Below are 23,381 nucleotides of genomic sequence, written 5' to 3' on the forward strand. Positions count from 1 at the left end.
CTTGAAGGCACCGGGAAGCGCTTCATTCCGGGAGGGCGTTCCCGCGGCCCGGCCCCCGCGCTGGTGTGGGTGGGGGGTGCGGCCGCGCCCTGGTCCCGGCCAGCACCAGGATTCGGTGTCTCTCTCATCCCGGGGGACCCGGGAGCCCGGCGGAAAGGGGGTCCCGGCGCCGCCGCCTCCGCGGGCGCCCGGGCGCGCGGGCGAGCGCGGGGCTTTATGCGCGCAGGGCGGCGGGGGGAGGAGCCGGCAGGTCGGCCCCCGGCGGGCCCTCCCCTCGGCCGTCCCCGCCCGCCCGCCGAGCGGGTCGGGGAGGGGGCAGCATGGCCTGTCCGTCCGGCCCCCTTCGCCGCGCTCCTCATCTGCCCCGCGCCGAGCGCCGCCGCCGCCGCCGCCGCCGCCGCTCCGCTGCCCGCGCCGCCCGCGGCTCCCGATGAGACTGACGCGCCCCAGCCCGGCCTCGCCTCCCCGGCCTCGCCGCACGACCCCTGGTACGGCCCGGCCCGGCCCTGCCCGGCGGCCTGCCCAGCCCGCGCCCGCCCCAGCCCCCCGCCACATGGCCGATCCGGTCGGGCCGGGGCCTCCCCGGGCCGGGCCCGCGCCCCTGCGCCCGGCGCCAGGCGCTCACGCGGGCCCTTTGTGTCTCCTCCTCCCGCAGCAAGATGGTCATCGGGGGACTCAGTTGGCAGACTACGCAGGGTGAGCCAGCCCAGGAGCGCCTACCGGCCCCGCAGAGCACCCCGGACCCCCCGGCGCCCCAGAACCCGGACACCCCCAGCCCGGCCCTGCGCCCTGCTGACCCCGGGCGCCCTCGTGCCCTCTTTCGCGCCCCGCCGGGGGGCCCCGAGAGCGCAGGGCTATCTGCTAGCGCGCACGGCCCAGCGGGTGATGGGGAGCAGTTGAGGGGTTCAGGGGGCATCGGGGGGTGGGCCGGGCCCCCGGGACCCGCCGGCGGCAGCGCCAACTCCGCTCGCACCTGCGGCTCAAACTTTTGTGAGGCGGCTCCCGGAGCGGCGGGAACACGGCCGGAGCCGTCCCCCCTCCAGCCGAGCTTGGCCCTTGGCTTCTCGGGGCCCCGGTGGGCGCCACAAGGCTGCAGGAGAGCCGGGCGAGGGCGGGAGGGGGTGCCGGCAATGGAGAGCGCGCGGGCAGCTTGGCACGGGGGCGACCGGGCTGCGCCGGGGTCAACGGGGGCAAAGGACGGGGGAGGGGGGAAGGGCGCGGGGCCCGGGTTGGTCCGAAGGCGGGTGTGTGGTTACAGAAGGGCTGCGCGAATACTTCGGCCAGTTCGGGGAGGTGAAGGAGTGTCTGGTGATGCGGGACCCCCTGACGAAGAGATCCAGGTGAGCCCCTCACCCGCTCCTCCTGCTCCCGGCTCACCCCCCTCCACCACTGCCACTCACTGCCTTGTAACCATCTGCCTCTCCCTCACTACGCCGCGCAGGGGTTTCGGCTTCGTCACTTTCATGGACCAGGCGGGGGTGGATAAAGTGCTGGCGCAATCGCGGCACGAGCTCGACTCCAAAACAGTGAGTGGCCCTCGGGGCTTTGGGGGTCCTTTGGGAGAGGGAGGCTGCCGGAGGAGAGGGTCAGGACTCTCCCCAGGGGACAGTTGGACGAGGTCCTTGAGGAAAGAGGGAATTTTCTGAGTAAGAGGTCTGCCATGCTCTGAAACTTTGTCACTAGAGTTGGGGGCAGAGGAAGGAGAAGAATCCCAGGCCTGCGATGAGATGCTACACCTCCTCCCCCCAGTATTGGTGAGGGAAGAAGTAGACACCACCTCCTCCCTATAAGTACTAATCTTGATGCCTCAGAGCTTGGGGTGGGGCTGGGTCCCTCCCCTATCCCAAATTGCGTGAGTCAGGGCTGCAATGACCCACCCGGTGGCTTCTCTGAACTCTAACTACTATTTGGCTCCGAGACACCCCCCCTTCCATTCCAGACCAATGGCAAAGCATCACCGAGTCCCTCTCCCTCCCCTTTTCTCTCCTCCCCCGACTTTTGGTCAATGAGCTCCTTGCTTTGTGTAGAAGACACGGACCGCTTTGACCATGAAGGGGATTTATGAGGAGGAAGCTAGCTAGGTTGATTGGAATAAAAAGAAAAAAAAAAAAAGACCTTCTCAGACTTGATCTTAGGAGGAGCTGTTTTGTTTGGCCATTCAAACTCCTGGAACATTTGCTGCTGTCCCACTGCTCCCCAGTGTCTTGGACCCTGCAGGGGGCGCTGGCGGAGGCTAGCTCAAGGGGAGAGGGAAAAGGAGAAAATCGAGGAGGGCCTTACTGGGTGATGGGGGTGTCTGTCTGCCAGGGGGCTGGGACAGTGTGATCTCCTCTCTCCACACTCCCCCATTCTCCCCCTGTCCCTGGGCCTCCCTGCTTGGGTCAGTCACTGGCTCCTGTTTACCTGCAACAATGGCTGGTTGTGCCCAAGAATTTGTTAAATTACCGCCTGTCCCCAGCTCCTGTTATCTCTGCCCAGTGGCTCCCACTCCTGCTCACAGTAATGAGCAAATGAGGCCAGGCCTCGACTTTGCGGGCTCTGAAAGGATCTTCTTGGCGCAGCCTGAGTGACCCAGGCTGGGAAAGGAGAGACAGTGGCCTATTGTTTTTGGTGATTATCTGCCATCAAGCTGCCTGTTCTCCTACCATCCCCTGTCCTCAGAATGCACTGATGGCTTCTGCTGCACTCAGGAAGCTGAGATTTAGGGACTGGGGCTGGGGACTGGAGGAGTGGAAGATTGATAGGGGTGAAGAGAGAGACAGGGAGGAAGGATGGTGAGATGGGTATCCTTAGGAGATTGGGACTCGCCAAGGGCAAGGGCTTTGTCTGTGTTTGGCATCTCTGAGCTGGGGAAGGGGGCGGGAGGGAGGTTTACTGTGGGGAATCTATTTTGGGTTCTGACTTTCACCTTTTATTTACTTGTTGGGTTTTATTTATGTTACCAGCCATGAGGCAGAGTGGAGGTGGGGTGTGTCAGGGATTGGGTGTGCATGGGTCTGGGGGAGTGGGTCTTGGGTACTGTCTCCTATCAGGATCTGTGTAGGGGAAGTGATTAAGGTGTGTTAGTGGCTAGGGAGGCTGCTTCTGGGAGAAACAGAAGGATGAAAATGTCCTAGAGGTATGAAATCAACAACAGACAGGGGCAATGGGAAGCTTTGATTTTCCCTAGAGCCCAGTGGGCCTTTGCAAGAGAGGAGTCATTGGCTTAGTGTGCATTGTGGAGGTTCCATCTCTGTGGGCAGATTCCAGTGGGAGAGCCTGCAGGATGTTGGTTCCTGGTCTGTGCCATTCAAGCAGAGGGAAGCCAGAGCCAGTTGCTTAGAATGAGGCTGAGTTTTGAACAGAAGGAACTTTGGGGAAAGATAGATCTTCTCTGGGATTGGCTGGTGAACTTCTGAATGATGTCCACCCATGCGGGTGGCAAGACACTCTGGCATGACCTGGCCTCAAAGGTCCTATGTTAATCATAATGGCTCGTGCCCTTGTCTCTTGCTATTTGTCGGCATGGCTGGAGTATCCAGGAGTACCCAGGTGCATCTTGATTTTTCCCTCTGGTTGTTCACAGCAGAGGGCAAAGGTGGCCTCCTGGTATAGCACCTTTGTTTGTGCAATGAAGGCCAGTTTACAAAGGGCTGCTTTCACCCATGTTATCTCATTTGATTCCCTACAGCTGCCCCTGGGAAGTATGGGTGTGATTGTCCCCACTTTGCGGATGAAGGAACTGAGGCTCAGAAGGGCAAGCAAGTTACCAAGATCACAGGCTTGGCAAGCAGCCCAAAGTTTCTAAGTCCAAGTCCCATGCCCTTTCATGTCACCAAAGACTGCACTCTGCCTCACCCTGAGCCTGGCTGCATTATCAGGAGCTGTTTGCTCTCAGAGGGCTGTTAGAGACTGGAGGGTATTGGAGAAACAACTGAGTCTATTCTTGGCAGTTATGAACTCTCATCTTGTAGCCTGTTTCAGGCAAAGAGTATTTCCATTTGCTAGGCCTCTAAAGTCAGAATCTCATATCTTACCTAGACAGGTATCTGCGTGAAGTCAGTTCAGAAAGGAGGGCCCTCAATATACCTGATACTTAAGGGAATAATAAGACTTGGTTGGCATTACTTTTGGTTCTTGCCCTGAGCTAGACACCATGCCAAGTGCTTTGTATGACTTATCTCAAATAATCTGCAGATGACCCTTTGAGGGGGATATTATTATTTGTCCATTTTGCAGGTGACCCTGAGGCTCAGAGAGGTTAAACAACATGCCCAGGGTCTTACAGCAGGGAAGCAGTGTGAGATTTGAACTCATGCTTAACTATTATGCTTTCCTGTCTGAGGCTGTTGTGGTTTCTGTCACCTCTGTGTTCTGAGATGAGAGAGGTCCTACCATCTGAGGTGTGATAAGCAAGACCCTGTCTACCTTTCCCTTCTCTTTTAGATCGACCCCAAGGTGGCCTTTCCTCGGCGAGCACAGCCTAAGGTAGGTGTATTGGTGGCTGGGAGGAGCGCTGTTACTGAGGGCAACTCTGAGCAGAAATTTCCCCAGCCTTCTTTTTGGTGGCAGATGCTTCTGGAACCTCTGGAGTGTTTCTGGATAAGTGGGGTGTGGGAAGAGGGGATTCTTCATGTCCTTGTTCTGTGGAATGAAGACACTTTGCATCTTCCCAACCTGCTCTGGAAAGAGGACTGCATGTGTGCAGAGAATGGGAAACCGCTCAGGGGATTCTTTGTCCTGCATTTGAAGCCAGTACAGTTTGGACCCCGAGTCTAATTCTGACCTCGTAGGTCACAGCCTCTTTGCCCAGAGCCTTGGCAGAGCAAACACAGGGCAAATTTGCCCTGCCCACTGAAGCTGAGCTAGAGTTGGGCCAGGGAACTTTCCTCTGACCTCCCAAGTCACCCTCCTACCTCTGGCATGAGGTGTGTTGAACTTGCAGACGGGGAGGAGAACCATGGGGGTCTGTCACCTGTTGTCTTTCCACTTAGGTAACTTTCCCTGGTGTTCTGGAGAGAGGGACAGTGTATACAGAAAATGGATTTCTGAGCAGTTGAGCACTAGAGCACTCAAAATTTGCGGTGCAGGGCAGAAGCCTCAGATTCGAGTCTAGGTCTCCTGGCAAGGTAGCCAGTTCTTAAGTCTTCCACTATAGGAGGGCAGGAGGAAGGGCTAACTTACAGGAAGTCAGGACCCCTGAGTTTGTTGACTTAGCATATGTCCTAGGACTGGGTGCTTCTCCATGAGATCTGTTTCCCCTTTATCAGAAGTTGGTGGAAACGAGGATGCTTTATGATTCTGGCCAGTGAATTCCATCAAGGTTCCCAGAACTTCTGCCAGGGTAGAGGGAGAGGAACAGTTTTAGGAGACAAGAAAGGGGCATCTCTGGAAAAGGTCCAGCAGAGGGCCTGAAAGCAATTATGGAGCAGGTATTCGAAGGAAGCCGCACCAGGGAGCACATGGTCGGAATTGGGTTAATTCCATTAAGCAGTTTGGTGACAGAAGGTGCTTTAGTGTTAGGATGGGGCTGGGAATTGCCGCGGATTAGCCATGCGCTCCTGGGGTAATTAGGACCATGTGTTCTTCCTAAAACAGGGCTGGGGCCACGGGGCTGCCAGAGGTTGGGCTGGGAAGAGGTTGATGAGGAAAATGTCGGAGTTAAGTTCAGGGAGACCCTGCAATGGCCTTGGCATCTCCCAGGAGGGCTGGTGGGGTTTTGGAGCTAGGCCGTGGGTCTGGGTCACTGACCCGCCCCCTTCCCTGTGTGAGTCCTTTGGGAAGGGATTTTTCCAGACATAGACCCCAGGGAGCGGGGCACACTCAAGACAGTCAGGATGTGGGATGCACAGCTGCCTGTGACAAGCCTAGAGGTGGGGTTCTAAGGTGGAGCTTGTGGGGGGCCTTCTGAGAGGCTGGGGCCACAGAGAGCTTGTCAGCTGGCATCCTGGCAGGGGGGCTCCAGCCCCTGCTGGTGGCGGTAGGCCACAGGCCTCAGATGCCCACTTTCTCCTTCCCTCCCCTAACAGATGGTGACTCGAACGAAGAAGATCTTTGTGGGGGGACTCTCAGTGAACACCACAGTGGAGGATGTGAAGCAATATTTTGAACAGTTCGGGAAGGTGGGTCTTAACTGGGGGTGGGTGCTTGCAAGGGCTGAAAATGCTGAGGAGTGGTCAGTAGCAAGCCGGGTCAGCCAGGTCAGCCCGATTCCTGCAAAAGGTTATTGGGAAGCTGTGTCCTGCAGGTGAGGCCAGGCCAACCCACCTTTTGGGCTCTTGGCCCATCTATGGGCTTCTGACTCTTGACATCCCCAGGGAGTGAAGCCACACAGTAATGTCCCTGTTGTTGCCCTTCTGTATTTTTCTCCTGCTTATCTTCATTCTCCTGAGGGAGGGGGTGCTTCTGTAGCCAGTTCAATCCAGTCACCCCTTGGCCTCCTGGGAGTTTGCACCTGTCCAGGCCATGGGTGGTTGTAACCATCCCCCCACCCCTTCCTGGAGGATGATAAGGAGGCAATAAATAAGAGTCCCCATCGCACTCAGTACCTTGCTTGCACAGGTGGAGAGCCTGGAGCAGGAGCTGAGGGGCTGCTAGGTACTGGGGGAAACTGAAGAAAGCACCCCCAAATTCTGATCTGACCAAGACTTTGCTCTCAGTTCTGGGTTGTATCAAACCTTAATTTGGGCGCCTAAGAAGAGGTAGGCTATGGAAAGATAGGCAGTGTGGCAATGTCAGACAATGGGGTGTCCCTGGAAAGGTGAGCAATATGAACTTCAAGGTCCTATGAGGAGATGGAAAGGGCTCCAAATCCCTGCTCTGGTGAGGTAAGAGGGCTGGCTTTGCTTGAGACCCAGGTCCCTGGTGTTTCTTTTAGGTGACAGTGGCTAGAGGTTGGGTCTCCACTTTCCCAGCAAGGCATTTCGTTCGCCAGCAGGCCCAGCTGGACGATGGCTAGAGAAATAGACTGTAAGCTGTGGCGGGTTGGGGGGTCCCCTGGCCGCGGATGCTGACGTGTGGGGGCAGAGGCCTCGGCTCAGGCACCTCCTTGGGGACCTGGGTCCAGGAGGCTGGGCAGGCTGGGCCTGGGCCCCAGAGGAAGGGCGCTCCTGGGAAGCAGCAGGCCCGGCTCGGCTTCGGCGGGGTGGTCTTTGTGTCTGAGCGCCGAGCATTAGAGCTCGCACTAATCTGATCCAGCAGCTGTGATTGGAGGCCGCCTGCCCCCGGGGCCGGCGTTGCCATGGCAACCGGGCCCCAGGAGAAGCCGTCAGCGGCCGCGTCTTTTGTTCGGGCCTAAATCGGCGTTGGCATGTGAAACCGGCCCGGGGAGGCCAGGGGGAGCCGGAGAATAGGCTGCCAGGGGAGCGAGGGGGGACAGCCGGGAATGCCAAGGGCCCCGCCGGCGGGGGCCCCCCGCCCGGATCGAGGGGCCGCCGCCGAGGGGGGAACAATGGTCAGCCGCCATGGCTGCCACTCAGGCTTAGCGGCCGCCGAACTTGGCGGCTCCCACTGGTCAGCAGGCCTCGGTGCGCCTCCCCTCCCCCCGCCAGAGCCCCCCTGCCCCCGGTTTCCCATGGAGACCAAAGCCTATTAAGGACACTGGGCCGGGAGCCTCCCTCACCTCACTGGCCCCAGGAGGGGACAACCGGTGGGGGTACCCAGGACCCCCAGCCACTCTCCTGCCTTGCTCCTTGCCCTGGCCTCAACCTCAGGTGCCCCACTGGGGTCGGTCCAGCCAAGGCCCAGGTGAAGGGTTGTGGGGGCACCAGGGATGTTGGACTGAGAAGGTTAAGTGGAAGAAGGTCGGAAAGACTGTGGACTTGGCCTGAATCAAATTTGTGGATCAGGCAAGAACTCCAAGCTGTAGGATAAGGAGAAAGGTGTGGCTGGTTCTTCTGTTCATTCACTCATCCATTCAAAAAATAATTAATTGAGCACAAGTCAAGGTGCTCAGCGGAATGGTGATCATGCTCACAGATGACACGGTCCTGAACTTGCCAGCCAGGGTGTTGGGCTGCTCCCTCTAGTGACCGTGGGCAAGTTCCTCCATAATAAAGATAATAATAACAGTTGTATTTATTCAGCACCCTACTGAATCCAGGGGCTGTGAGTTAAGAGCTATACATGCACTATCTCATTTAACTCCTTCCCATGCCCATTTCACAGATGAGGAACCAAAGTCACGGAGACCTAAAGCCACTTGCCCAAGGTTACCCAATCAGCAAATACAGGACCCAGGATTCCAGTTTGGGCCTGTCCTACTTAAAGCCTGTGCTTTGATCAAAACCCTTTCTGGGTTTCTGTTTTCCATTGCTTAAGTGAGAGATGGGGAAGATGTGTTTGAGCTCAGTGTTCTGTCCAGCTGATTGGGGATTGGGACTCAGAGTGGGCGGCAGGGAGGGGTGGCAGAGATGGCATTTGCTGTAGTGTTCTGGGGAAGGAAGCCCTTTGGGAGGGGGAGGTGTCCATTTCCTTCTTGAGGCTCTCCAGGAAACCCCTCTGTCTCCTGTTAGGCAGGGTACTTTCTTCCCCTCTGGTACAGGGGATGCTTAGGTGATGCCTAGGGAGAGCTGGAGGACCACCTTCAGAGTTTGCACTTTCTACTTTAATGAGGCAGGGATGGCCCCTGACTAGGGCAGGGTAAAGGGCTCGGGAAGTAGAAGAAAGGATGGGGTGGGAGAGAGGCTGTGCCCTGTGGCCTGAGGAAAGTTTTCCCTCACCCTTTGGATGACTGATCATTTGCTCGAGAATCCGGGGCTAGAGTGGGATGTGCCTGGGGAGGATCAGAGGCAGCCCCTGATTTTCACCAAGGGTGAATCAGACCTAGTGAAGAGACCAGGAGGAGACAGCAGATCCAGGCACAGGGAAGAAGGAGAAGGTGGAGCAGCCTCTGGCCCTTCATGTCTGAGAGAATGGCTGAGAAGCAAGGAGAGATGACTGAGGTTCAAGAGGAGGTTGGCTAATGGAGACCCTCCCCTTCCTCAATCCTTTCCCCTCCCCCAGACAGTGGGAGGCAAGCAGTCCAGGCACTGAACTCTACTTGCTTTAATTACAGCCTCTAGCTAAAGGAAACCTCAATTAGAGAAAAGATCTGTACTGGGAGAGGGGAGTCTAGTCTTGCTGTTGTCCTGTCCGCCTGGCCTTTTGCAAAAAAAAAAAGAAGAGGCTTTTCCTAAACCATCTCAATCTTGCTCCCATATTTTCTCCTCTAGCACCTGCCCTGTGCCACCTCCTCTCTGTCTTGGTGCAGGACTTGCTGTGTAACCTTGGGCAGGCAACTTCATCTCTCTGAGCCATTTCTTATCTACCCAATAGGGATTTCCCCCTGCAGGAAGTGTTAGGATGATGGGGAAAGTGCCAGGCACCTATTGGGAGCTTGATAAATGTAGGCTGATGCATTGAGAACCTGGTGACTAACTAGGGGGTGCTGTGGTGTCCAGTGAGTGGGGTTGCAGTTGGAAAGCTGTTCCCGAACAGGGAACAGGTTTAAGGGAAAGCCTGTCATGGGCAAGAGGGGAGTGGGTCAAGGGAGCCCCTGGTGTCTGGTGGATCCTCTATGGCAGGCTGTGTTTTAGGTGGATGATGCCATGCTGATGTTCGACAAAACCACCCACCGGCACCGCGGTGATTGTGTCCCCTCCCCCATCCCAAGGCTGGGTTCTGGGGCCTGTGGTCAGCCAGAGGGGGGTGCAGGTCACAGCATGCCCTTTGCATCTCCTCTCCTGACATCCTATCCCTGAGGATCTGCATCCTCCTCCCGGCCTGGCCTACAGAAGGCTTTTTGTCCCACGAGTTTCCTGTGCTAGAAACTGCCCGAATTGGAATCTGCAGAGCGGAGGACAGGCTTCCCACCAATGGCGCCCTCCGCCCCCTCCCTAGCCAGCCTCTGCCCCTGCCAGGCTTACCTTGTTCCTGGTAACCAGAGTTTAGGCCAGGTTGCCCCAGGGTCAAGCTGACTTCACAGCCCCAGTGCTCTGCCACTGTCCCCCAGCTCCTTTGGCCCTGAACCTGTGAGCAGCTGGGCCACACTCTGATCTGCCTGGTTATTTTTCTCTTAAGGACCTTCTGAGAAATTCCACTGTAGCCCCTGGGGCATGCTCATGAGGAGACAGGATAGTGTCTTCAGCTGATTCAGGGCTTTGGGCCTCTTAGTTTTTCTTGGGCCATGTGTGTATGCACGCACGCTCAGGCATGTGCGCATGCCTGAATATGTGTGTCTGGTCTGTTGGGGCAATAGCACGTTATGGAGTTGTAGGGTGCCATGAGTGTATAGGATGGGTGCCTAGGGGCGTGTGTGTCTGTGTACGAAAGTATGTTCAGGCATGTACACCTTTGTGTGAGTTTGTCCGTGGGTGTTCTTTTCTCCCCTCCTTGGTAAGCATCTGAGGGAGAGAGAAGGCATGCTAAGTGTACATCAGTCCTCTGTATCTGTAGTTTCTGTTTTTGGATTCAATCAACTGTGGATCAAAAATATTCAGAAAAAAATTCTGTGCTAAATCTGTGCAGACTTTTTTTTTCCTTGCCCATTTTGACCTCAGCCATGCAATATAATAGCTATGTACATAGGATTCACGTTGAATTAGGTATTAGAAGATGATTGAAAGTATAAGGGAGGCTATACAGGTTCTATGCAATAATTCATTTTATAAGGGACCTTGAGCATAGCACGGATTTTGGTGTCTGTGAGACATCCTGGAACCAATCCCCCTCCATCGGAGGGACAATTATATTCTCGTGGCAGCTTTGCCACTTTCAAAACTTGCTGTGTGACCTTGGGCAGGTTACTTCACCTCACTGAGCCTTGGTTTGCTCATCTGTAATTTGGGACTTGATACCCTGTCTCAGCTGGTAGTTGAGAGAATCCTAGGCTGTGGGCAGAGCCTTTCATTAACTCTCAGACACTTGGCCACAAGAGGATCTGTGGTATCGGAATAGCCTGGGGCTGGGTTTTGACCATGAGCCCTGGTTCTGACCCTGCCCTTGCCCCTTGTCCAACCTCTAGGGTTTGGGTTTGTCACATTCGAAAGCGAGGACATCGGGAAAAGTGTGTGAAATCCACTCCATGAAATCAACAACAAAATGGTAAGCTGAAATTGGATGGCAAGGTAACAAAGTGTAGAGAGAGCGGGGGCTCCAGGCGAGCATCCAGGGAAGCCCTAGGGTTCCAGAGGTGCGGTGTGCGGGTAGGGGAGGTGTCCGAAGTGAGCAGGGCAGAGCTGGTTCTCTTAGCTCTTGACAATCTAGACAGGGAAGCAGTGTCACCGGTTAACTGGGTTCCTCTCTGAGCCTCAGTTTCTGCATCTGTAAAATGGGAAGCCCATAATACCACCTCCATCACAGACTTGGTGCAAACATTCAGTGACTACTGCATGCAGAGCCTTTACGCAGGACCTTGCACAATAAGTGCTCCATAAATGGTAACTACGAATTAATAATAAAAGGCTCTGCTGGGGACTCACAAGAGTGGTGACCCTAGCTGGAGGAAGGACTGACCATCAGGTCTTGTTGCAGGTGGAATGTAAGAAAGCTCAGCCAAAGGAGGTGATGTCGCCAACGGGCTCAGCCCGGGGCAGGTCTCGAGTCATGCCCTATGGAATGGACGCCTTCATGCTGGGAATCGGCATGCTGGGTATGAGCTAGGCCTGCACCTGCGGCTTCTTTCTACCCGGAACTACTCCGGGGACTTCCAGGGGCTGTGTGGGTGTTGCATCTCTTCTGTGGTCTGCCCTCCTGTCTGAGTCATTGGGCGGCAGTGGAGGCCAGGCCTCTCTGTCAGGGCTGGCAGTCCTGCCCAAGGTGGGATGGTTTGGTTGTGGAGTGCTGCCCTCTCGTGGTAGCCAGAAGAATGGCCCAACTGCTCCATATTAGTTGATTCCTGCGTCCATCCATCCTTTCTCTTTCCATCCATCCACCTATTCAGTAAATAGGTGCTGAGCACCTGTATGGGCCAGGCAGTATTCCAGGAATCCCAGCCATGACTTTTCTCAGAGTTATGGTCTGTGAGAACAGACAAGTGAGAAAGAAGACAAATAGACTTAGGTGGACAGTAGGGTGCCAAGGGAGCATGGTCACAGGGAACTTGACCAAGACTTGGAGAAAATGGAAAATAAGTACTATTTACACTGAGCCTGCAGGTTGAGTCAGAGCCAGTTAGGGAGGGCAGGGGGAGAACAGCATTTGCAACGACAGAGGACGTGAGAAGGCAAAAGGAAGGCTGCCTCTCCTTATTCATTCAGCTGATTTCTATTCCTAATTATACATATCATGACCCTTTTGCCTTTATCCCTAAAATTAGAGATATTCTTTCTTTTTTAAATATTTTTTTTAGTTGTAGATGGACACAATACCTTTATTTATTTGTATATGGTGCTGAGGATCAAACTCAGTGCTTCACACTTGCTAGGCAAGCGCTCTACCACTGAGCCACAAGCCCAGTCCTGAGATATTCTTTCAGATAACCACTGCAAAAATTTATTTCATTCAGCTTTTGAGGTCAGGACCTGCCCTCATGGAGTTCTTAAGTGAGAGACGGGAGTAAGTGGCCACTGTCATCGTGGAGTGTTTGGGGACTGTGGGAGAACCAAGGGAGCCACCTAGACCCACATGGGAGTCAGGGAGGCTCCCTGGGGGAGGTAAAGGCTGCGATCAGTCTTGAAAGTTTAGCAGGGATCAGTCACAGTTTGGGCCTGGTAAATTTGAGAAAGCTCACAGTCTCCCTGTAAAGGCAAGATGTGCATAGAGGACAGTGGGAGGGGGTCTATGCCTGCTGTGGGGGAGGGGTGCACAGAGAGGCGCTCGGAGACTTCAGAGGCAGGGGCTAGAAGGTCAGGGTTGGGATTACAGGACAGGTGGGACGAGAGCACCCTCCAAAGGCAGCACAGTCTGGGGCTGGGGAGATGGCTCAGTTGGTAGAGTGCTTGCCTTGCAAGCCCAAGGCCCTGGGTTCGATCCCTAGCACCACACACACACAAAGGCAGCACAGTCTTCTCTTGAAGCTTTTTTTTTTTTTAAACTTTTTATTTGGTAGTAACTCCAAACTCTCAGGAGAGTGGCAAATACTAGAATAACATAAAAACATAAAAGAACATCCATGTACTGTTGTATCATATTCACCTGTTACTGTTTGATCCCATTTGCTGCATCTGTCATTTTCATTCTGTGCATGTGTGTTTACACATAGTATGTGCGTGTGTGTGTGTGTTACATGCCCATGTGATATTTCCCTGGATCATTTGAGGGTAAATTACACATGTGAGTCGTTTACCTTTTTCCCTAAGATTAGAGATGATCTTTCACATAACCACAGTATAATTGTCAACCTCATCAATTTATATTGATGCAGTTATTTTCATTTAGTGCGGGGATGTGACTCTGTGGTAGAGCACATGCCAAGCTTGTGAAAGGTCCTGGGTTTGATCCCTAGCACTGAGGGGGGAAAATTCATCTACTCTATCTTCTGTTTTTTAATTTTATCAATAATGCTTCCCCCCACCCCATACCCAGCATGGAACCCCGGGTGCTTTACCACGGAGCTACATCCACTCCTTTTTTATTTATTTATTTTTTCTTGCTGAGTTGCTAACGGTCTCCTTAGTTGTTGAGGCTGGCCTCAAATGTGTGATCCTCCTGCCTCAGCCTCTCAAGTCACTAGGATTACAGGTATGCACCACCATACCCTGCCAATGGTGCTCTGTATAACATACTAACTTTTGTCCCCCAGAACAAGATCTGGACCAGAATCAGATTTCGAATTTAATTTTCCTGTCTGTTTAGCCTCCTTTGATCTTGTACCTTGAGAAAGGTTTTTTTGTTTTGTTTTTTTTGAGTATTTCTTGAACTGATTTCACCCTCATTTAAAAAGAAAACCTCTAATAAGTAGTGAGATTAGTGGTTAGGAGTATTGGAGCCAGTCAGACCTGAATTTGAATCCCAGCTGCACCATTTTTACTAACTATAGGATTTTTCTTTGGGAAGACAGAAAATCAGCCCTTGAAGAAATCATGAGATAAGTTCAGACAGTGATCACCAGTGCTATGAAAGGGAAAAAACCAGGGTGACTTGGTAAAGATTATAACTGCTGGGACGGTGCACTCCTGTGGGAAGACCTCTTTGAGACTTGTACAATGAGGACTCAGTCATGCTCATCTGGGGAAGAGTGTTCCAGGCATAGGCAACAGCATGTGCAAAGGCCCTGAGGTGGAGATGAGCTTGGATTTGAAAAACAATAAGGAAACCAGTGTGGCTTAAGCAGGGAGAGGGGGAGCGGGAATCAGAGCATGAAGGGCTTTGATAAGGGGTTTAGAATATTCTGGGCTAGTAAATATCACCTCTCTGAGCCTGAGTTCCCTTGTCTATAAAATGAGGCTTTTGGGGCATGGTGGTGCACACCTGCAATCCCAGCGACTCGTGAGACTGAGGCAGGAGGATGGCAAGTTCAAAGCCAGCCTCAGCAATTTAGCAAGGCCGTGTGTCAAAGGAAAAAAAGAAGACTGGGGATGTGGTTCACTGGTTAAGTGTCACGGGGTTCAATCCCAAGTACCAAATAAGTAAATAAAATGAGGCTATTAATAGTACTATTTGCTTTTGAGATTTAATGAGATCATAAAGTATACACTTCTTAGCACAGGGCTTGGCATTCTGAAGGTACTTGGAAAGCATGACTGAGGATTATTCATGATAACAAGGTGTGGGAGGAGGAAGTGATTGGCTCAGATCCTTCCTCTCCTAGCAGGGTCTGAGCTGTGGGTACAGCATCTGACGCTGCCCCTTTGCCCCATCAGGTTACCCAGGTTTCCAAGCTACAACCTATGCCAGTCGAAGTTATACAGGCCTTGCCCCTGGCTACACCTACCAGTTCCCCGGTAAGTCCTGCTTGGTGTCCTTCTGTTGCTAGCATGTCCCCGGTTCCCAGGTAGTCTGACTCCTCAGGGTGGTGTCTGGGGTGCATGGCTGGGGGTCTGCCTGCTGGAGGCTTGGAAGGAAGGGCATGTCTGATGAAGGAGGGTCTTCCCCCACCCGCCCCTTCCCCAGAAGCTGGGGACAGAGGCTCCTGCTGTGGCCCTGCATGGCACTGTTCTCTCCCAGGTCCTTCTCTGCCTGCCTCCTGCCTTCTGTACCCCCTCTCCCCAACTCTGGGGTTGCCACTTCCACCAAAGAGGACACCAGGTTGGCAGCAGGGTCACCCTCCCTAAGGATCATTGTGCATTGTGCCTTCAGGGACGCACTTACAATGACCAGGTGTTCTGCGGAGCCCTTTCAAGGTCACACAAGCCCTCTTGAGACTCTAAATGCCAAGAAACAAATTAAAAGCATTATAATCACCACCTTGGTTTGTGATTCAACATAAAGGTAACACTAGACCTTGAAAAAGGATCAGGAAGCCCAGCAAAGTTCTGGACTATTCCATGATGACTATTCAATTTGTTTTTGAAATATCAAATGTCAAACTTTTGCAAGGCAATTTATTTGTTTATTATTTAGTTTTGCAGGGCTGGGGATGGAACCTGAGACAACTGGTCTATCACTGAGCTACACCCCCAGTCCATTTTTGGTCCTCTTTATTTGAAGGGTTCCTAAGCACTTGTATCCTCTGCCCCTTGGGCTATGATTTAACTTGGAATCCTTTATATACATTATGTTGTCTAATCCTCCCAATAATTCCATGGGAGAGATGATTATTCCCATTTCATAGATGAGAAAACAGGTTTGGAAAGGAAAGGGTTGGGGTTAGGGTTATTTTTCTTAAAGCTGCCTCTGTAGCTCTCTCCTCCCCATTAGAGAGAGAGAGAGCAGAGGATTCTGGAAGGTGTCTTTGGTTCCATTCTAAGCCTTTTTTTTTTTTTTTTCTTTCTCTCTCTCTTTGGTGGTGCTGGGGATTGAACCCTGGGCCCTTTGCATGCTACCTGAGCACTCTCCGCAACTCCTTTAAAGAAGTACCCAGAGTCTTGGCGCCAGCATTGCCCTGAGCCTAGGGTTTAGGTGGCAACTCTACCTGTGTTCTCTCTCCATTTCTCTGCTTTGTGTCTCCTTTCCCTCCCTTCCCTGCTGGGGACTCTCTTTCCCCATCCTCAGCTCTTGGGTCCTGTGCATGGCCTGTCCCCTCACCCAGTGTCCCTGTGGGTACATTCGTCCTCCCTGGGCCATGTCTGAGGGGCCTCCCATACTTCTTCCTAAGCTGTTTTACGTTTCATTTTAGAATTCCGTGTAGAGCGGACCCCTCTCCCGAGCGCCCCAGTCCTCCCCGAGCTTACAGGTCAGTCGCTCGGATTTCGTACATCTCATAGGCCACGTGGGGAGAAAGAGGAGGGCCCACGGACCTTCCTGGGGAGAGCCGGTGGGACTCTTTTCTCCTGCCCACCAGCCCCCTGGCTGGGAGGACACAACAGACTGCGCCTGGGCACTGGCCAGTCTGTATGGCTACGTTGCCCTTAAGGGTGGGGTATAGGGCCAAGCCAAACAGATGGAGGCAAAATCGCTCATTCACCCATTTGGCAAATATTTACCCAGCACCTCCCGTGCGCCAGGCACCACAGAAGCTCTGGGATCCAGCAGTGAAGTGGCCAGGATCGCGTACTCAGAGCCGAGCGGGCCCTGGCGGGAAGGTGGGGGAGTTCTGGACCTGCGTGGTGGGCATGCCTGCGCTCCGTGCGAGCCCGTCCTTGGTGGAAGGGGACGCACACCCACTACTCGCCCATCTCCTTTTTCTAGAGAAGCCAGAAACCCACCTTTTGCTTTCCTATGAATTTTTCGATCATTTTAAAATACTGACAACAAATTCCAAATGATCAAAATAGCCCGGGGCCAAATGAAACCCATCCAAGGGCCAAATCTGGCCCTAGGTCTGCCCGTTTGTCACTGCTGGGAAAGTTGGATGGAGGTGCTTGGCCATTGGGGGCCATCTCTCCAGCTGGAGCCTTCACTCCAGCCAAGCAGCTCAGCTGCAGAGCTGGGCGGGCCGAGGGGGTGGGCTTTGTACACAGGAGGGGGCTACAAGGGGTTTCTCTGTCCCATCTGCTTCTACCCCACCCCACCCCTAGACTCTCCCCTATCTTGGCCGTGTGTGGAGGATGTGAGCATGGATGCTGCTTTAGTGGAGACCTTCCTTCCAAGGGGTGCTCAGGGTTCCCCCAGGAAGAGGGCGGGGGAAGAGAGACAAGGGATAAAGGAAGGGGAGGGAGGAGAGTCCTGATGGCGGAAGACACAGTGGCTCTACCTTGAGCAGAGGGGTGTTGACAGCAATCGGGAGGAGGGCAGTTCCTTTCTAATTCAGTAAGAACCATGCATTGAGGACCTACTATGCGCGGCATGTGCCAGCAGACAGGGACAGAAGAGAGCCAGACCCTGCTCTCACAGAGCATGTGGGCTAGACAGGAAAGCAAATGGCATACAAAGAAGTCATTGTTTACAGTTGTGATAAGCACTGGCTAAGGTTGGCCATTCTCTGCCTTCCCTCTGTGGTATGGGCCAAAAAACAGACCTCAGCACCCAGTCCCCAGCCCTGCCCCTGGCAGACCAGACCAAGAGGTGTCCGCTTTATTGTTATCTTGGCCAGGGAGGAAGTAGGTTCTGTGGCTAGCAATTCTTGGGAATCTAGGGTCCGAACTTTTCTCTTGTCGTGGAGAAAAGGGGACTTGGATATTTCCTTCATGTATTCAGTACATATTTCCAGTGCTGATGCTGGCCCTGACCCTGGGGACACTACAGTAAATAAATCGACAAGGCCCCTGTCTTCTGGGAGCTGATACTCTAGAGGTAAATGAGGGTGAGAAGTTCCCCAGGGAAGACAGAGCAGGGAGCTGTCCTGAGGGGTTAGGGTTGGCCAAGGCACTGCCTGGGGGAGGATGGTCAAGGAAGCCTTCTCAGGAGGTGACTTCTGCGTGGCAAGGAACCAGCTGTATGAAGGGGTTGGGAAAGATTTCTCCAGGATGCAGGAACTACAGTCTTCATTTTGAATCTCCCAGTCCAATGACTTTGCCAAGGATTCTGGGGGGCCTTGTCTGGATCCCTAGCCCCAGGTCTGTCATTTCAAGACCAGAGTCACCCAAACAGCCCCAAGGGGCACTTTTGTGGGGGGAAGTGATGGCCTAAGGCTTGCCAAATGCAAATCCTGAAAGACCATTGCTTGACAGGGGTTGGAGCCCCTTCTGGGGCCGCAGTGGGGATACTCACCTCAGCCTCAGGGAGTTCCCTGCTCAAGCCAACAGGTTATTTAAGCAGAGGTCACGTCTGCTCCTCCAGCAGACAGTTATTAAATACCTGCTGTGTAGACGGAAAGGTATGAGGTGTCTGGGTGGGGGTAAGGTAAACAGACAAGGGAAGAGCCAGGTCCCTCTGCAAGGTCCCTGTGCCTGAGGAGAGTTTGACTGAAAAGAGGCTCAAAGAATTTGGGGAAGGAGTGATTTACTGACTGGGTGGCCAGGGAGGCCCTGAGGGGCACAGCAAAGCTTTGGCTTCCGCTGGAGTCTGCCCTCAGCCTACTCCACGGGGAGTTCTGGAGCCCTGATGCACCAGAGTCGATGGCAGGCTGGGGCATTGGGCCTGGCTTTCTGCATCCCCACCCAGTCAGTCACTGGCTGGGAAGAGGGACATAACCTTCTGGTCACCTCTGGGCTACATGACCTGTGTTGTACCAAGGGTGCTAAGGAGAAGGGGCATCCGCACTGAATGCTCACACAGCTCAGGGGGCCACCCTCTGTGAGCCACAGGTTGCTCCAGTGTATCGTTTGAGTCTCGGGGGGAAACTGAGGCTGAGCTGCTTGCTGGGAAGCTTTCTTCTTTCCTGCCTTTTTTCTACCCATCACATCAGGGCATGGGATGGTGGCCCAAGGTAGCTTCGTGTGCCTTGGCCTTGGGGATGCACTGAGACAGGGTCAGGAGGAAGAGCCTCTGCCCAGAGGTTGGGGGCCTCCTTCATCCCTCGCTGCCCCTCTCTGGCCACGCTGAGGTGCTCAAACCTTTTCTTTCAGCCATTCCTCTCACTGCTTATGGACCAATGGCGGCGGCAGCAGCGGCGGCAGCTGTGGTTCGAGGGACAGGTGAGGCCTTCTGGGGTTGGAGTGCAGGGAGCAGAGAATGGCAGTGAGGAGATGAGGTGGCTGCTGCTATCCCTTGACAGAGGGACTGATTTATTCACTTAAGTGTTAACTGAGTACCTACTCTGTACTGGGCTTGGGTGTTGTACCCGCACAGTGAGCCAGCCAGGATTGACACTGACAGGGCTTCTGCCCTCTGGGGCTTACAGGCTGTTGGGGACAAGGCCATAACACCAAAGGATGCTTCTGCTCTGGGGGGAGTCAGGTGCCAGAGGGAGCTCCCAGCTGGGGCTTCTGAGGAAGGTCAGGAAAGGCTTCCCGGGCCAAGGGCCTCTTGACTTGAGATTTAAAGGCCAAGAAGAGGAAAAGGGTTTCTAGCCTGGGGCACAGCTTGTGCAAAGGCTTGGAGGCCAGTTGCATGGGGAGAGTGCAGGAGTCGGGAGGGGGGCAGTGAAATTTCAAGCAGCAGAGTGACAGAGGTCAGGTTTAGAAAATGCACGGGGCTGTGGGTTGGGGACAGGTTTGAAGGGGCTCAAGGGGAGGCTACTGAGCGAGCAGACAGGAGGTGATGGGGGCCAGGGGTCGGGTGGCGGGTAAAGGAATGTGGAGAGATCTCCATGGGGTAGACACATAGGATTGCTGGGATGCAGGGGTCAAGGCCGGGGGGGAAGAGTTGGGTGGGGTGCCATGGGGCAACAGGGGGCACCGGGGCTATCACCATCTTCTTTCTGGGTTGCCAGGCTCTCACCCTTGGACGATGGCTCCCCCTCCAGGTTCAACTCCCAGCCGCACAGGGGGCTTCCTGGGGACCACCAGCCCTGGCCCCATGGCTGAGCTCTATGGGGCAGCCAACCAGGACTCGGGGGTCAGCAGTTACATCAGTGCCGCCAGCCCCGCCCCCAGCACCGGCTTTGGCCACAGTCTTGGGGTGAGTGGCCAGGTCTGGCTGCCTCCACCTCATTTGGGAGACCCCAAAGTGAGGGAGGGAGAGGTGTTTGTCTTCTCTGGCAAAAGGTAGGGCAAAGAGAGGATGGATGGAGAATGAAAGTGTCACTCATGGGGAACAGTGGAGGACAGCACTGGCGTAGTAGACGTTTAATCATCACCCTGTGTATGTCAGCACTCGGTGGGCTCCGAGGTGTGCCCGTGGAGTCACGCCATCTCTTGAGATTAGAGTCTAGCTCAGAGGTGTCCTAGCATTAACCAGGGTGCTCAGGTTCCCAGGCCCTGCCTTGGAATCTTTTGACCAGTCTACAGTAGGGTAGAGAAGGATTGGTGCCTCATCTGGGGCTTCCTGTGGGAGAGAGAAGGAGCCCCTAAACTTTCTGCATTTCCCCCAAGATTCTAGGAGCCTAATTCTTTTCTTTTCAGGGTCCCTTGATTGCCACAGCCTTCACCAATGGGTACCACTGAAGCAGGGGACAGGTGGCAGGAGGTGAGAAGGTGGGAACAGGTATGGGATAAGGGTGGCACTGGGGAAGCTGATCCTGGTTGATCCCATCTGGGACACAGATCCTGTCCCTGTCATCACAGAACCATAGTCTACTGGGGAAGACAGTCGTTTATTCTAGCAGTGGTGCATGAATGTAGGACAAGCTGCTCAGCCAAGCATGTTGGCACACTCCCAGCGACTCTGGAGGCTGAGGCAGGGGGATTGCAAGTTGGAGGCCAGCCTGGGCATCTTAGCAAGACACTATCTCAAATAAAAAGGACTGGGGAGCTGAAGAAATAGGTCCTTTGGGAGAGCACGCCTTGCATGCCCAGGGACCGCGGTTCAAATCCCCGGCCCCTCAAATGAGGAAAAAAAAAAAAAAAATCTACAAAAAAGGATGGGAATGTAGCTCAGTGGTAGAGTACCCCTGAGTTCAGTCCCCAGTCCAACAAAGAAAACAAAATACCCCCAAACTGCAAATAATTATAATGCCCATCAAAAGGAGAGTGATTAGATACATTAGTGTACCTACATCGGGGTATTGCACAGCTATAAAATAGAATACCCCTGGCACATGGGACTCTGCAGTCATCAGTGTCTGTGGGGATGGTGGGGCCCCCTGTGAATTGGTGATATTTCATTCTTTACCTCTTTCATGCAAATATCTGTTAAGCCCTATTCTGGGGTAGTGAGATGAGGTTTTCTCTCATCCCCCAGACAAAAGTGAAGCAAATAAGTGGGAGAATCCTAAATAGCGTATGAGGGACTCTTTTAGGATTCAGAGGTGCCCCCTGAGAAGGTGACATTTGATTAAATCCAGCCACTCTGAATCTGGGGAAAGCAGTCTGGACGAAGCTCTTCTGCAAGGGGACTGAGGGAAAGGGTGTATGTGTTCTAGGGACACCCCCACCCCATAGGGACCGGCAGGGTCAGAGGCCCCTATAACCTGCCAATGTCTTCCCAGCGCCCCAGCCTGCAGCTGACAGAGGACCACGAGTGAGCCAGCGAGGGGGTGGGGACACCTCAGCCGCAGCCGCCGCCCCCTCCCCTTGCAGCGACTCGGATGCTACTGCCTGCCCCCCACTCCCTGGGCCCCGGCCCCTGCCCTGCTGCCCCGACATCCGTCTGGCTCCCCTACTAACCTCCCCTTCTGCCCTGACCCCTCCCACCTGCCTCTCGCCCTTGCCCGCTTTTATTTATTTTGGATTAGCCGGTCGCCCCTCCCCTGTGGCCCTCCCCTCTCGCGGCCCCTCCTCCCGCCGCGCCCTGTAGGACACGCCCCCAGGAAGGCTTTTGTATTTGTGCATAGCTAGAGTGAGGGCGGAGGGAGCCTGCCACAGGCCGCAGCCCCTACCCTTGTTTTTTATTCTGATTTTTCCCTCCTCTATTTGTTCCTTTTTTTTTTTTCTTTTTTTTTTTTTGTTAAGAAACCGTTTTTAAACTATTTCTAGGTTTGTGAATGTGAAGCCCCAGGCCGCAGGGGGCAAGGGGCCAGGTGCCCCCCACCAGCTGAGAACAAAGTGTCTATGTGGGTGTGGCCCCTGGCCGCCTCCCTCCAGCCCTGGAGAGGAGGGCAGGGCTGCGGGTAGGCCAGGCCGAGCCCCTGGAACCATCCCGTCCTGTATCATATGTAAATACTGTGAGGTGAAGCCCCCACCCCTCTCTAAGACCCCTTGGGGGTGAGGGCATTGCCCGGACCCCACAGGGCAAAGGCCTCCCCCACCCCCCTTCTGTCCCCTCCTCAGACACCGTTACTGTAAGCTTGCAGGCCTGGCCTGGCCGCAGCAGGCCCACTCTCTCAGGCCCTCGGGTCAAGGCCTTGGGCCTGCTCACCCGAAAACCCAGTGTGGGGGCGAGGGAAGAGAAGGGCTTGCCCAGAGCCACTGCTGGAAAGGAATTAGCTCTCCAAAGGTCTCCCCTGTCCCCTGCCTAGGTTGGACCTTTACGATTTCTGCTCTGAGCCCCCACTCCACGTGAGTGGAAGCTGGGGGCACTTTGGTAAGGAACAGACGCCTGGGGAAAGCAAAGGGCTTCTCAGGGAACCCCCAATTCTCTCACTGAAGTTTCCCACCAGGATGGTCCTGTGGCCAGAGGCCCTTGGCAGCCCCTTACCCCGGAGCCCCCTTCAAAGGAAAAAGCGGCTCAGGGTATGAATACGAAGGGAGACCCGGCTGGCGTGGCAGGGCTGGTGCCCACCCACTGTCCCCATTCTGTGTCCCTCTCCCCCAGGCCTGAAGCCGGAGGCCTAAGCTCCCTGCCCCATCAGAGCCCCCACCCCACCCATCCACCCTTTGGAGAGTTAATTGTCCGTGTGAGGTGCTTAACCTATTAGCCCTGAGAACACAAAGCAATAATCTTTGTTACTGAGATGCGCGGCTGTTTGGTTTTTTCTTTTTCTTTTTTTTTTTTTTTTTTCTTTTTTCTTTTTTTTAAATGTTTCCTAATAAAAGAGAAGCTGCATTTTATTGGTTTTTATTTTTAATTTTCTACACATTTGAGCTGAGTTCAAAGAGACTTAGCTTCCCTCTTCATCCCATCCCTTGACCTTCCCACCCCGCTGGGCCCAGCCGTGGGCTCAGGGCCCTGGAATTCTGTTTTCTGATTTGTTTGGGGAATTTTTTTTTTTTTTTAAGATGTTACATGGTGTTTTGAAGCCAGCACGTTACCACCCTCCGGTGTCTCTTCTCTCCACATCTGTAACTTCTTTTTCCAGGTTTTATTTTCAGTTTTAAATTCCTAATAAATTATTTGAAAACGGTGCTGAGCTTGTGAGCAGTTTGTCCCTATGTGTTCAGGTCACAGTGCCCCAGGATACCTCATTTTTCCTGCACAGGGTGGCAGAATTCCATCCTCTTAGGGTCCCTCATGGGTCCAAGGACTAAACTGACTTTTCACATATTAACAGAGGAAAAGTGTACCCATTTATTTAATGCAAGTTT

The 23,381-nt window shown here is 54.0% G+C and overlaps 1 protein-coding gene and 1 long non-coding RNA gene across 2 annotated transcripts in view; one reads left to right on the plus strand and one right to left on the minus strand.

Annotated features, from left to right (window-relative positions):
• Nucleotides 1–116, minus strand: part of LOC306667813 — a 33,512-nt gene extending 33,396 nt beyond the window's left edge. The window contains exon 1 of the long non-coding RNA XR_013765650.1: nucleotides 1–116. This is a non-coding gene — a long non-coding RNA (uncharacterized lncRNA).
• MSI1 (musashi RNA binding protein 1) lies at nucleotides 15–23,195 on the plus strand. Its single transcript, XM_079150606.1, is given in 17 exon segments — nucleotides 15–488; nucleotides 656–696; nucleotides 1,259–1,340; nucleotides 1,442–1,526; nucleotides 4,426–4,467; nucleotides 6,009–6,101; nucleotides 9,555–9,603; nucleotides 10,982–11,015; nucleotides 11,017–11,036; nucleotides 11,039–11,061; nucleotides 11,491–11,608; nucleotides 14,760–14,840; nucleotides 16,175–16,231; nucleotides 18,945–19,013; nucleotides 19,784–19,938; nucleotides 20,382–20,445; nucleotides 21,407–23,195. Coding segments are annotated over 16 exon segments (1,263 nt in total). The 5' UTR covers nucleotides 15–216; the 3' UTR covers nucleotides 20,424–20,445; nucleotides 21,407–23,195.
• The last annotated feature ends 186 nt before the right edge of the window (nucleotides 23,196–23,381 follow it).

Source organism: Sciurus vulgaris (assembly GCF_902686455.1).
Source record: "Sciurus vulgaris genome assembly, chromosome: 8".
NCBI lineage: Eukaryota > Metazoa > Chordata > Mammalia > Rodentia > Sciuridae > Sciurus > Sciurus vulgaris.